This window comes from Acomys russatus, chromosome 15 (genome assembly GCF_903995435.1).
Source record: "Acomys russatus chromosome 15, mAcoRus1.1, whole genome shotgun sequence".
In the NCBI taxonomy this organism is placed as follows: Eukaryota; Metazoa; Chordata; class Mammalia; order Rodentia; family Muridae; genus Acomys; species Acomys russatus.
The window spans coordinates 65,861,498-65,873,494 of NC_067151.1; the positions used below are offsets into that span (position 1 = coordinate 65,861,498).

An 11,997-nucleotide genomic window follows, 5' to 3' on the forward strand; every position below is an offset into this window, starting at 1 on the left:
TTCTATCCTTTGCTCTGCATAGGGGGTGGGTCTGCTCTTCTTCCCCACATTGAGAACACTGGTTCCTAGGAGCCAAAAAGGCCACAGGGGGCTCCAGGCTGGGAGGGGGCACAGTGGTCGAGGAGACAGCTGCAGCCAGAGCTAAATTTAGCCTCTGATCTGGCTTTGATGCAGACTCGTTTTTGGCTAAGACAGCCCCTCCATGCACGCCCCGTCCCCTTCCTGACCAGCTTCTTCCTCAGCTGTGGGAACGGCCCCTCCAGTATGAGCTTAGGCTGGGTCAGTGACCGCCCTCCTCCCTCCCCCCCCAGGCTGTTTGCTCTTCTCCTTCTGTTCCTCCTCAGCCCTAGACAGGACCATGGCTGCCACACAGCTGCCTCTGCCTGGGCGCAGTGCCTACATTACTCCCAGGGTGCTATGGGGGGTCTGTGAGGGGAGGGGAGAGCAGACTGGGTGCCCTCTTCCTCCTACTAGTGCCAAGGAGTCACTATTTATAATTTTAAGGCTTCAGTGTCTAATTATAGCTGAGAAGGGGTTAGCACAAGGGGGGCCAGGAGGTGTCACCCACTCAATGTCCCAGACCCAGGCAGGAGAGAAGAGGAAAGTCTGGGAGGGGCCTCCACTCCGTTCTGTCCTCACCTGGGGTCATACCCGCAGGCTTCACACCAACCAGTTTGGGCCAGTTGGAGAGGGGAGCCCCCCCAGCCCCCCCTCCCCCGAGTGACAGTGACAGCTGACTGGGAGCGAGGCAGAGATGGTTCTTTGCCCCACCCCACAGGGTCTTTTGGGGATAGGCCTGGGGAGGAGTCTGCCTGCAACCAAGGTGGAAAGAACTTAGCCCCTTCCCCCACTTTTTTGTCTCCCCTTTCAGGGCCAGCATATGGGTGAGGGGGTACCCCCTGGGGCTTGAGGTGCCCCGCACAGGATGCCCGGAGTCCCCCACTCCCTGCCCCTGCTGCTGCTGCTGCTGCTGTCACTCCCCTGTGCTCAGGCCGCCTTTCCCCAGGACCCCATCCCTCTGTTGACCTCTGACCTACAAGGTGAGTGCCCCACCCACTTTACCCTCTTGGGGGGAAGCAAGTAGAAAATGAGACATCCCCCACCCCACCCCGACCAAGTGGGAAGGTGTAGGAATGTTAGCAGGCTCAAGGAAGCTGAGAGAAAGGCCAAGCAGAGGGGAACCAAGAGGTAGAATGAGCTGGAACCACAAGTTTCTCAACCCCAGGTTTTGTTTCTCCCCTCAGAGGTGGTGTTGCTGGGTGGCTAAAAATGTGACGTCTAGCAGAATGTGATGGCGCATGCTCTTAATCCCAGCACTTGGGAGGTTGAGGGAGGAAGATTGCTACAAGTCTGAGGACCCGCTGAGCTATGTAGTGAGTTCCAGCCAGCCCGGATGACATAGCCAGACCCTGTCTCAGTGGACAAACATAAGCAATGTAATGCCTTAGCCAGACCAGACCGTTCAGGCTTGAGTCCCCCGCTCAGCTGCTCGCTGGTTGCGTGAACTTGCTCAATGCTATATAGCTTTTCTTTGCCTCAGTTTCCACATCCGTAAAAGGAGGGCAGTAGTCATGGTGCTCTACCTCACGGAGAGTGATTTAGAGATTAAGTGAGGGAACAGAGAAAACACAACTGAGGCACAGCCCTGAGAAAACTGTCTGGCCCGAATGAAGCACTTTGTGTTTGTGTGTTATTCTTAGCCACTGAGTGGAGTCCTGTGCCAGGTCGGTGCTCCCAACACCCGTTACTTTCCTCTCTGCCCACCAGTGAGCCTGTGTCCCACCATGACAGAAACTGTAGAAATTCCCTTTCTGAGAGAAACCCTCATCTGTCCGGGTCTGTGTTAATGAGCTAGATTTAGAGTAATTTCAGTTGGGCTATTGGGAGTGATGTGGGGGGAGTGGGGGTGGGGGAGTGGGGGTGGGGGAGTGGATGACACAGATAATAGCAAACGCTTTGCCACATTCAGTTCTCAGTACTCTGTGAGCGTTAAGTCATCTTTGAACCCTGAGTTCCCCCTAAACTAATGCCTGTGGCTTCCATAGCCAGACCAGGTGGGCAGTGGTCAGAAGAGGGAGGAACCTTGGAAGGTTAAAGTGGTGAAAAGTCTTGAGGGGAGGATTTGAGGAGGCACAGGAGAGGCACGTGCTTTAATTATGTGCATGTGTGACAAAACTTTTCCTGGGGAGATGAAACACTCCTGACTGCTCACCTCAGACCACGGCAGGTCACGGCAGGCCACGGCAGACCAAAGAATGGCTACCACCAACGTCCAACTTGGGGAGCCAATAAGTTTTACTGGGGGTTTACAGGAATATGGGTTAGGGGTTACTTGCAAGAGCAGAAATCAATCAAAGACAGCTCACAAAAGCTGGGAACCTGGATCACACTGCACAGCCCGCAGGCAGCTGATTGGACAGTGTCCTTTCCAGGTGCCTCCGTGGTCTCTTGCAGGCAGCTGGGCTGGTCTTTTTTTTTTTTTCCCCTTCTCTGAAGAGTCTTCTTTGCAGCTTCACTTCCTGGGGTGGGGGGGTGGGGGGTGGGTAATGGGACAGGCCTGGCCTCTCAGCTTTTACTGTTTACTGTGGCAGAGGGCAGCCTAGTGAATTTGTTCAGTTTCAGGGAGTTTTTTTAAAAAAGATTTATTTATTATGTATACAGTATGCATCAGATCACCTTATAGATGGTTGTGAGCCACCATGTGGTTGCTGGGAATTGAACTCAGGACCTCTGGAAGAGCAGGCGGTGCCCTTAACCACTGAGCCATCTCTCCAGCCCTCAGGGAGTTCTCCCCCCCACCCCCCCAGACTGGGTTTCTCTGTGTAGCCTTGGCCGTCCTGGACTCACTTTGTAGACCAGGCTGGCCTCGAACTCACAGCGATCCGCCTGACTCTGCCTCCTGAGTGCTGGGGTTAAAGGCGTGCGCCACCACGCCCAGCTCTCTCAGGGATCATCCTGTGGCGCCCCCCCCCCCCCCCCCCCAGCTAGAGTTGGTGGTGAGTCACCTGATGTGGGCGCTGGGGATCAAAATTTGGACCTTTGGAAGAGTAGTGTGTGCCCTTAACCACTTAGGCTATCTCCGGCCCCTTGGAAAGGGACCTTCTGAAACAGTGGTTGTCCTAAGAAGGGACTTGGCTGAACTTAGGAGTTAGACTTGATACAAACCTTTGCTGCCTGCTTGGTAGTTATGTAAAGTCCCTTGAAATGGGGTCGAGGTGAGCGCCTACCCATAAGGCTAAGACATTGAGGAAGGTAAATCATTCAAACGACTCTCACAGAGCCTGATGAAAGGAAAATTAAATGCTCAGTTCGTGGTGTTTTTGTTTACCAGTTATTTAAGGGGGTTGCACACGTTGTTGTGTGGGGTGAAGACTAAAGGACAGCTTGGGGCGCAGCTTCTCTGCTCCTGCTGTGTGATCTCAGGTCGTTAGGCGTGGCTGCCAGTATCTCTAGCCTCAGAGCCATTTCACTGTCTCCTTTATTTATTTTGTTTTTCGAGACAGAGTCTCTCTGTGTAGCCTTGGCTGTCCTGGACTCACTTTGTAGACCAGGCTGGCCTCGAACTCACAGCGATCTGCCTGCCTCTGCCTCCGGAGTGCTGGGATTAAAGGCGTGCACCACCACGCCTGGTTCACTGTCCCTTTTCTTTTCTTCTCTTTGAGAGAGCGTCTTGTCTCATATACTGGCCTGGTGGTTACTATGTAACCAAGACCGGCCTTAAACTCTCAGCAGTGCCCCTGCCTCAGATTCCTTGGGTTTCTTCTGGTGGGAAAGGGAGTTGGGAAGCGTGTGCAATCTCAGCTGCCATCCTCTCAGTGTCACCACTGTACCCCCTAGGTACTTCTCCCTTATCTTGGTTCCGGGGCCTGGAGGATGACGCTGTGGCTGCAGAACTCGGGCTGGACTTTCAGCGATTCCTGACCTTGAACCGGACCTTGCTTGTGGCCGCCCGGTAAAATGGCCGAGGCACAGTTGTGGGGCAGACAATGCATGCTCCTGGGCAGATGGGACCTGCATGGCCACTGCAGCATCTTGCAGGGGACACATGCCAGGTGCACAAGCCATGGGGCATGGACTTGCTTGGACCCAGAGAACAAATGCCGAGGCGTGGAGTCAGGGGGAGGCTAGGGAGCAGGGGCTTTGTGTGGCTTGGCCAAGGAGGGGGCTGGGGAGCTCAGGTAGGGTGCCTCCGCTCAGCTCTGACCCCCCCTTACCTGCCCCTTCAGGGATCACGTTTTCTCTTTCGATCTTCAAACCCAAGAAGAAGGGGAGGGGCTGGTGCCCAACAAGGTGAGGAGGTGCTGGCAGGGAGACAAAGCTGGGAAAGGAGGGGCCCGCGTTGCCCATGACCTCCTGTCTTGTTCCCCTCTTCAGTTTCTGACATGGAGGAGCCAAGATGTGGAGAATTGTGCTGTGCGGGGAAAGCTTACGGTGAGGACTGGATGTGGCTGGAGGGAAGCGACCGCTGCCCTCAGGTAGTGCGCTGCACCACCGTTCTTTTACTCCCTTTCCCGTCCCAGCCCAGAGAACAAAAGGAAGGAGACAGAATTCACAGTTTTTAGTGTGAATCCTAAAGGGAACTCCAGGAAAAAGAAACCGAAGAACTTGCTGAGGGGTTAAGGGCCAGTAAGCAGCCGGAGGCCTCAGTCGCATTGCTCTCTGACTGGCTCACTTTCTGCGCCCCCTAACTTCAGTCTCATGCCTGTCACTGACCTAGAATTTTGGGTTCCCTAGGACGAATGCTACAACTACATCCGTGTTCTTGTTCCCTGGGACTCGCAGACACTCCTCGCCTGTGGAACAAACTCCTTCAGCCCCATGTGCCGCACCTATGGGGTACAAAGGGAGAGACTGGGAGGAAAACCCAAAATAATAAATCAGTTTGATGGGAAAGAGACGGGCACCCGGGGACGGGAATGCACATACGTGGATGCTCGCGGAGGGCCTGGGGACGGTGAGTGGGAGCCGGCTGTGGGGCCAGCCTCTGAGACCCCCAAGGTTCCAGGAATCTGTCTCCTTTGCCCCCAGATAACTTCACTGCAACAGGAGGGCGAGGAGCTGAGTGGGCAAGCTCGGTGCCCCTTTGATGCCACCCAGTCCAACGTGGCCATCTTTGCAGGTGTGCACCAGGGCATGTGAAAAGCAGGCATGTGGCAAGAGGGAGTTCCTCTCCCAATTTGGTCTCCCCCCCCCCATGTTCTTGAGTGGAGGGTTGAGGTAGGGGCTGGAGCCAGGCCTAGGTAGCCGGTGTGGGTGGGTACACCAGCGGGTCCCGAGCTTTCTGTGACCTGGCTCCCTTTCTCCCTCCAGAGGGCAGTTTGTACTCAGCCACGGCAGCAGATTTCCAGGCCAGCGATGCTGTAGTTTACAGGAGCCTTGGACCTCAGCCCCCGCTCCGCTCTGCAAAGTATGATTCCAAGTGGCTTCGAGGTCAGTCATCCCGGGGCGCAGATTGTGCCAACGTTGGGGTGGGAGTAAAACGGGACTGTGCGTGCGCGGGGTGGGGTGGGGGATAGTGACGGTGGGGAGGTGACAGCGCGGGGCACGAGTCTCTGAGCACCTATGGATGCCCTACCCTGTTGCACCTTACCCTAGAGCCACACTTTGTCTATGCTTTGGAGCACGGAGAACACGTGTACTTCTTCTTCCGAGAGGTTTCTGTGGAGGATGCCCGCCTGGGGAGGGTAAGGAAGTTGGGCAGCACTGGTGGAAAGTTGGGGGGTCCTTCTAGGTCCTGAGGAAAGTCCTTGGCCCTGGTCCCCAAAACAAATGCCTTGGATTCTTGACCCCTCCCCACACACCTTCTGCACAGCCTCCGGCTCTCTCATAACTCTCATCTTGACCCAAATGGGCCAGTCATACCATTGCCTTTCTTCGCTGAGCCCCTCACACTTGCTGCTTGGCGCTCCTGACTCATACCGTGGCACTTCCACCAGCTGCCATGCGGCTCTCTCAATATCCTCTCAGGTCCAGTTTTCCCGGGTAGCCCGAGTGTGTAAACGTGACATGGGTGGCTCACCTCGGGCCTTGGATCGCCACTGGACGTCCTTCCTCAAGCTGAGGCTCAACTGCTCTGTCCCTGGGGACTCCACCTTCTACTTTGACGTCCTGCAGGCCTTGACTGGGCCTGTGAACCTGCACGGCCGCTCTGCTCTCTTTGGAGTCTTCAGTACTCAGACCAACAGGTTGGTACCAGGCAGACCGTGTGATCTGGCTCCCTACCCAGCCCCACCCCAACATCCAAACGTCCCTTTAATGGCTACTGAGGAGGAAGCTCCAAGCAAGGCCAGTTTCCCCCAGCGGCTGCCCCACCCGCTAGTCTCTGCCTCTGTGAAATGGTGCACCGAGGGCAGCCACCACTTCTTACCTGGCAGGAGCTGTGCAGTCCCTGTCAACATCTACCTTGCATCTTTTCTGGCTCCCTCAGCATTCCTGGGTCTGCAGTCTGCGCCTTCCACCTGGATGATATTGAACATGGGTTTGAGGGCAAGTTCAAGGAGCAGAGGAGCCTGGATGGGGCCTGGACCCCTGTGTCTGAGGACAGGGTCCCCTCACCCAGGTACCCAGGGTGGAGGTGGCTTTTATGGGGCAGAAGCAATGCCTGCCTTTGATGTTGGGTTGTGAAGAGGGCTAAAGTCACTGCGGCCAAGGGCGAAGGCCAGCATGCCTTGCAACAGGGAAGGGAAGCCATGGTGCAAGTCTTGTGTTTACAGGGGAGTGAAGGGTTACCGACCATGTTAGAGCGCAGGGGTGGGGGGTGGGGAGTCACATAGCTTAATTCACCCCAGTTCTCTGCCCTAAGGCTGCCCCTTCCCATGTGCCCCCAGGCCAGGGTCCTGTGCAGGTATAGGAGGAGCTGCCTTATTCCCCTCCTCTCAAGACCTTCCTGACGATGTCCTGCTCTTCATCAAGGCACACCCTCTGCTGGACCCTGCTGTGCCCCCCGCCACCCACCAGCCGCTCCTCACTCTGACCAGCAGGTGAGCACTGCCTCCACCCTCAGCCACACTCGGCTTTCTCTTGTGCTCCCCCCCCCCCCGTGAGATATAAAGCACATTGGCCTTTGGCATGGGGCTGGGACTTGTGAAGGAGTAACCGAGCGGGGGCGGTGGGGGGGGGGGGAGTAGTGGAGCATCTCCAAGCTTCACCAGACACGCAGTCCTCACCTGAAGCCTATTGCCCAGGGCTCTGCTGACGCAGGTAGCCGTGGACGGCATGGCCGGCCCCCACAGAAACACTACGGTCCTGTTTCTTGGCTCCAATGATGGGACAGTACTGAAGGTGCTACCTCCAGGGGGACAGTCTCTGGGACCTGAGCCTGTCATATTGGAAGAGATCGAGGCCTACAACCCTGCCCGGTGAGTGGTTGTTGGGGCGGGTCCCTGCAGGTTGGAGGTGGGGTGCCTGGTTCGTGATGGGGATGGGGGGGGGCACGACAAGTCGGATACTCCAGTGTTGGCTTGGCAGTTAGAGGCCTTGAGGTAGGGAAGGGATTTGGTGAGGAGAAGGCTCCTCTGTGTTGGGCAGGGCAGTCCCATGGGTTTGTGATCGGTTGTTTTGTGTGCCTTCTGGGGCAAAGGCAGCCTGGCCGTGTCCAGCCTGACCCCTCACGGCATCACCTTAGGTGCGGTGGGAAGCGCTCAGCCCAGGCTGCCCGGCGGATCATAGGGCTGGAGCTGGACACTGAGGGTCACAGGCTTTTTGTGGCCTTTCCCGGATGTGTCGTCCACCTCCCTCTCAGCCGCTGCGCCCGGCACGGAGCGTGCCAGAGGTGAGAAGAAACTATGGTTAGATGCTGCCTGGCTGTGCTTCCTGGGCTAGAAGGAACACAGAAAACAACAACAACAAAAACCAAACAAAACAAGACAAAAAACCCCAAGTCTTGAGGGTGGCAAGGAAACGGAGGAGAGGGTTGGGGGGGTACCTTGGGTAGTCTGAAAGTGGGCAGCAATTAGCGTCTGGAGCAGATTGGAGTGGATGGGGTGGAATTACAGGGCCAGGGTGAGCGGAACGGACAGTGGGGTGTGGTAAGTGGGGTGCTACCAGCCTCACACAACTCAGTGTCCCCCAGGAGCTGTCTGGCTTCCCAGGACCCGTACTGTGGATGGCATCGATTGAGAGGCTGTGTGAATATCAGGGGCCCTGGTGGGTAAGTGAGGAGCCCCTGGGTCTCCTGAGGAGAGTGCTGGGCAGAGCATGGAGCCACTACGAGCCACCTTCTCCTTTTCCTTCTAGTGCTGACGTGGATCTGACTGTGAACATGGAGCATGGAGATTGTCAAGGTAAACACAAGGGCGGGCAGTGGCCACAGCTGACGTTGCGTATGGCTCTGGTGGCATCCCAGACTTGAGTATCTGCTTTCTCTTTCTTGCTTGCTTTTTTTCTTGGTTTTTCGAGACAGGGTTTGTCTGTGTTAGCCTTGTCTGTCCTGGACTCACTTTGTAGACCAGGCTGGCCTCGAACTCGCAGCCACCCGCCTGCCTCTGCCTCCCGAACTTGTGCCACCATGCCGGGCTCGCTCGGGCTCGGGCTCAACTTTCTCAGCGTCTGTACCACAGTTCCTTCTACCTGTTTCCTCGTTCTTTCTGCCACAGATGGAGCGACAGGGAGTCAGTCCGGCCCTGGAGATTCTGCTTATGGTGAGTCTTCTGGCCTCAGTGCCCTTTCCCCTTGCATAGCCCACACAACCAAATCCGTTCGGCTATAAGCAGACCTTTCCGCCTTGAACAGCCAGAGGACACACTGGAATTCTGGACTCTCCTGGGTCCCAGGGGGGTGGGGGCGGGGCTTGGTGGTGTCAGGAGAGCATAAATCTCACTGGCTCTGACCTGGTCTCTGTTACCAGTGCTTCTGGGTCCTGGCCCTTCCCCTGAGACCCCCAGTTCCCCCAGTGATGCCCACCCAGGGCCCCAGTCTTCTACTCTTGGAGCTCACACGCAGGGTAAGGGGGTTACCCGGGAGGGACAGGAGTGCAGTGCGGAACTGCCTGAGTCTTTCTGAGAGTTCTAAGCCGGGTGCCGATTGGTGTTTGACGCCCACTAACACCTGCTTGGAACCTCCCTTTCGCCGCAGCTGGACATCCCAGCCACCAGTGTCCTGCACGGGCAGTTTGACAGTTGTTCATGGCATGGCTACAGGGGTTAAACCTGTTACGGGAAATGCCCCAGACCCGTGCTCTAGCCTGTGTGTTTAGGGATCCTGAGACTGCAGCGAAGCTGAGCCGCAGCATTTGAAAATTTGCTCTTGGCCCCACCCGTGCGCACCGCACCGCACTGCACCGCCTTCCCTAAAGCTGAGCCTCCTCCCTCCTTCTTGGTCGGCAGGCGTGCGGAGGGACCTTCCCCCAGCCTCAGCCTCCCGCTCCATCCCCATCCCACTCCTCCTGGCCTGTGTGGCGGCGGCCTTCGCCCTGGGCGCCTCGGTCTCTGGCCTCTTGGTGTCCTGTGCCTGTCGCCGCGCGAGTCGCCGTCGGAGCAAGGACATCGAGACCCCGGGGCTGCCGCGCCCTCTCTCCCTTCGCAGTCTGGCCCGGCTGCACGGTGGCGGTCCTGAGCCCCCGCCTCCGCCCAAGGATGGAGAAGGAGCGCAGACGCCCCAGCTCTACACCACCTTCCTGCCGCCACCCGAGGGCGGGCCCCCACCGGAGCTGGCCTGCCTGCCCACCCCGGAGTCCACGCCCGAGCTGCCGGTGAAGCACCTCCGTGCCTCCGGGGGTCCCTGGCAGTGGAACCAGAACGGGAACAACGCCTCGGAGGGCCCAGGCCGCCCACGGGGCTGCACTGCGGCGGGCGGGCCCGCGCCGCGCGTGCTGGTGAGGCCGCCGCCGCCTGGCTGCCCCGGGCAGGCGGTGGAGGTGACCACGCTGGAGGAACTGCTGCGCTACCTGCACGGCCCGCAGCCGTCCAGGAAGGGCACCGAACCCGTCGCCACCGCCCCGTTCCCCTCGCGGCCGCCCGCCCCGGAGCCCGGACCGGCCCTGTTCGCGGACTCCAGCCCGCTGTCCCGGGATTGCGCGCCCCCGCTGAGGCTCGACGTGCCGCCCGAGGGCAAGCGCGCGGCTCCCAGCGGACGGCCCGCTCTGTCCGCCCCGGCTCCGCGCCTGGGCGTCGGCGGCAGCCGCAGACTGCCCTTCCCCACGCACCGTGCGCCCCCGGCCCTGCTCACGCGTGTCCCCTCGGGAGGTCCGGGTAGATACTCCGGGGGGCCCGGGAGGCATCTCCTGTACCTCGGCCGGCCCGACGGTTACCGCGGCCGTTCCCTCAAGAGGGTGGACGTGAAGTCTCCGCTGTCCCCCAAGCCTCCCCTCGCCGCCTCGCCGCAGCCCGCGACGCACGGAGCCCATTTCAACTTCTGACAGCAGCTGCTAGCGCCTCGATGTCGAGGCGCTGGAGGCCGCCGGCCTTCCCGGACTCGGAGTCTCCCGGGGACCCCCCCCCTCCTTTCTCGCCTCGGTTTATTTATTGACTGTATTCCCCACCCCCTGCCCTAGAGAGGCGAGGAGCGCCAGCATTTCGGGGGACCTTGCGGCCTCCCACTCCCCGCTCCCTTCCAGCCACGCTGCCTTAACTCGCTGCTCCGGGCTCCTGCCGTATGGGCTCCCCCAACCCCCCGGGCGAGCCGGCCGGAGCTGGAGCCGCGCGCTGTGTACAGAGTCCTCGGGCCTCTAGGGGCCGGGACGTGCCTCCTCCTACTGTGTAGGAGACCCCCCTCCTCCAGATTCCCAATACAGCCGTGTCCCCCGCGTCCCCACCCCATGCCGCTGCCTGACTTTTCTCGCGGTGCGGGAGGGGGAAGGAGGGCGAACCCATCCGGCCCTCTGGGTGCCTGTGCCCTTGAATGTCGGCCTGCCTCCACCTCACCTCGGGGATGGTCCCCCAATCTCTCCGGAGTAATTGGCTTGGCGCCTGTGCGCTTCCCTCCCTTGAGGGGCGTTAATCAGGAAAGGTTTCCTGAAGGAGGCAAGCGAAGACCTGGTGTGTGTGGGATGAGCCAGGACCCAGGGGAGCAGCGGGTACAGATTGGGGGCGCTGGGGAAGGCGCTCAGCACGTGTCTGGATAGAGGTCAGGTACCTTTCCACGGCCTACACTATGGGGTGGGGGAGGGAACTTTTGGACAAATAAAATGAAGCTGCTGCGTGATTTGAATTTCACATCAGCAAATCTTGTCCTAAAGAGAGAACTTGGCTAAGAAGAGTTTGGGGTCGCTTGAGCGGTAGCTGCAAAGCAAAACAGCAAAAACCCAGCAGCTGAGCCCTGTAAGAAAGAGGCAGGGGCCGGGCGTGGTGGTGCACGCCTTTGATCCCAGCACTCGGGAGGCAGAGGCAGGCGGGTGGTTGTGAGTTCTAGGCCAGCCTGGTCTACAAAGTGAGTCTAGGACAGACAGGGCTACACAGAGAAACCTTGTCTCGGGACCCCCCCCCCCCAAAAAAAAAAAAAAAAAAAAAAAAAAAAGAAAGAAAGGCAGGGGTCCGCCCCAGCAGTGAGTTCCTGGAGGGGCAGTTGCAGCTGCTGGCTAGCCTGCAGCTAGAGCGCGCCGGTCGTTATACCCTGCACAATATCCTGGGCTCCAAAGGGAGGGATGACCCGGAACGCTTAAGGCCTCGCGTGGGTGCTGGCTGTACTGGAGGATTTGCCGGAATTTGGCAGGCGCGTGGCGGCTCCAGGGCACTTCCCGTTGGCGCCTCCTGGAGGCCCGACCAAGCCCTGCGGCTGGTTAAGAGGTGGGGAAAAGTGCTGGGAACAGTTTGGCCCCTAGTTCCGTAGCGCAGTGTTTACCTCTTAGCCTTCACCCTTGAGAGCGAAGCTTTGCCCTAAGCCTCCTTTCTCATCTGAAATAGTGCTGTCCGAGGCTCGAGCACTATGACGCGCATTTGTGAAAGAGAAATCGTGGAACGTCGGTCCCTCCCATTCCATTAGTTTAGGCTGTTTGTGCCAAAATTTGGGGTCCGCTTTTTACTGGGCGTCGGTTTTTCTTGGTATTATAAATTCGACTTAGAT

The 11,997-nt window shown here is 58.5% G+C and overlaps 1 protein-coding gene across 1 annotated transcript; it reads left to right on the top strand.

Moving 5' to 3' along the window:
- The first annotated feature begins 762 nt into the window (after positions 1-762).
- On the top strand, positions 763-10,559 carry Sema6c (semaphorin 6C). Its single transcript, XM_051157693.1, has 18 exons — positions 763-1,040; positions 3,838-3,952; positions 4,227-4,290; positions 4,375-4,431; positions 4,735-4,836; positions 5,029-5,119; positions 5,311-5,430; positions 5,596-5,684; positions 5,968-6,185; positions 6,428-6,559; positions 6,828-6,980; positions 7,185-7,358; positions 7,625-7,771; positions 8,072-8,149; positions 8,236-8,282; positions 8,595-8,639; positions 8,846-8,941; positions 9,324-10,559. The coding sequence occupies exons 1-18, from the start codon at positions 926-928 to the stop codon at positions 10,352-10,354; spliced, it is 2,874 nt and encodes a 957-aa protein (XP_051013650.1). The 5' UTR covers positions 763-925; the 3' UTR covers positions 10,355-10,559.
- Positions 10,560-11,997: the final 1,438 nt, after the last annotated feature.

What these genes read in the sequence shown, in the direction of transcription:
- Sema6c (XM_051157693.1), top strand. Translation starts at nt 926, where the DNA reads ATGCCCGGAGTCCCCCACTCCCTGCCCCTGCTGCTGCTGCTGCTGCTG. An exon ending in AGGGGCTGGTGCCCAACAAG is followed by an intron (nt 4,291 to 4,374) that starts GTGAGGAGGTGC and finishes TCCCCTCTTCAG; the next exon opens with TTTCTGACATGGAGGAGCCA. An exon ending in CCCTGGAGATTCTGCTTATG is followed by an intron (nt 8,640 to 8,845) that starts GTGAGTCTTCTG and finishes CTCTGTTACCAG; the next exon opens with TGCTTCTGGGTCCTGGCCCT.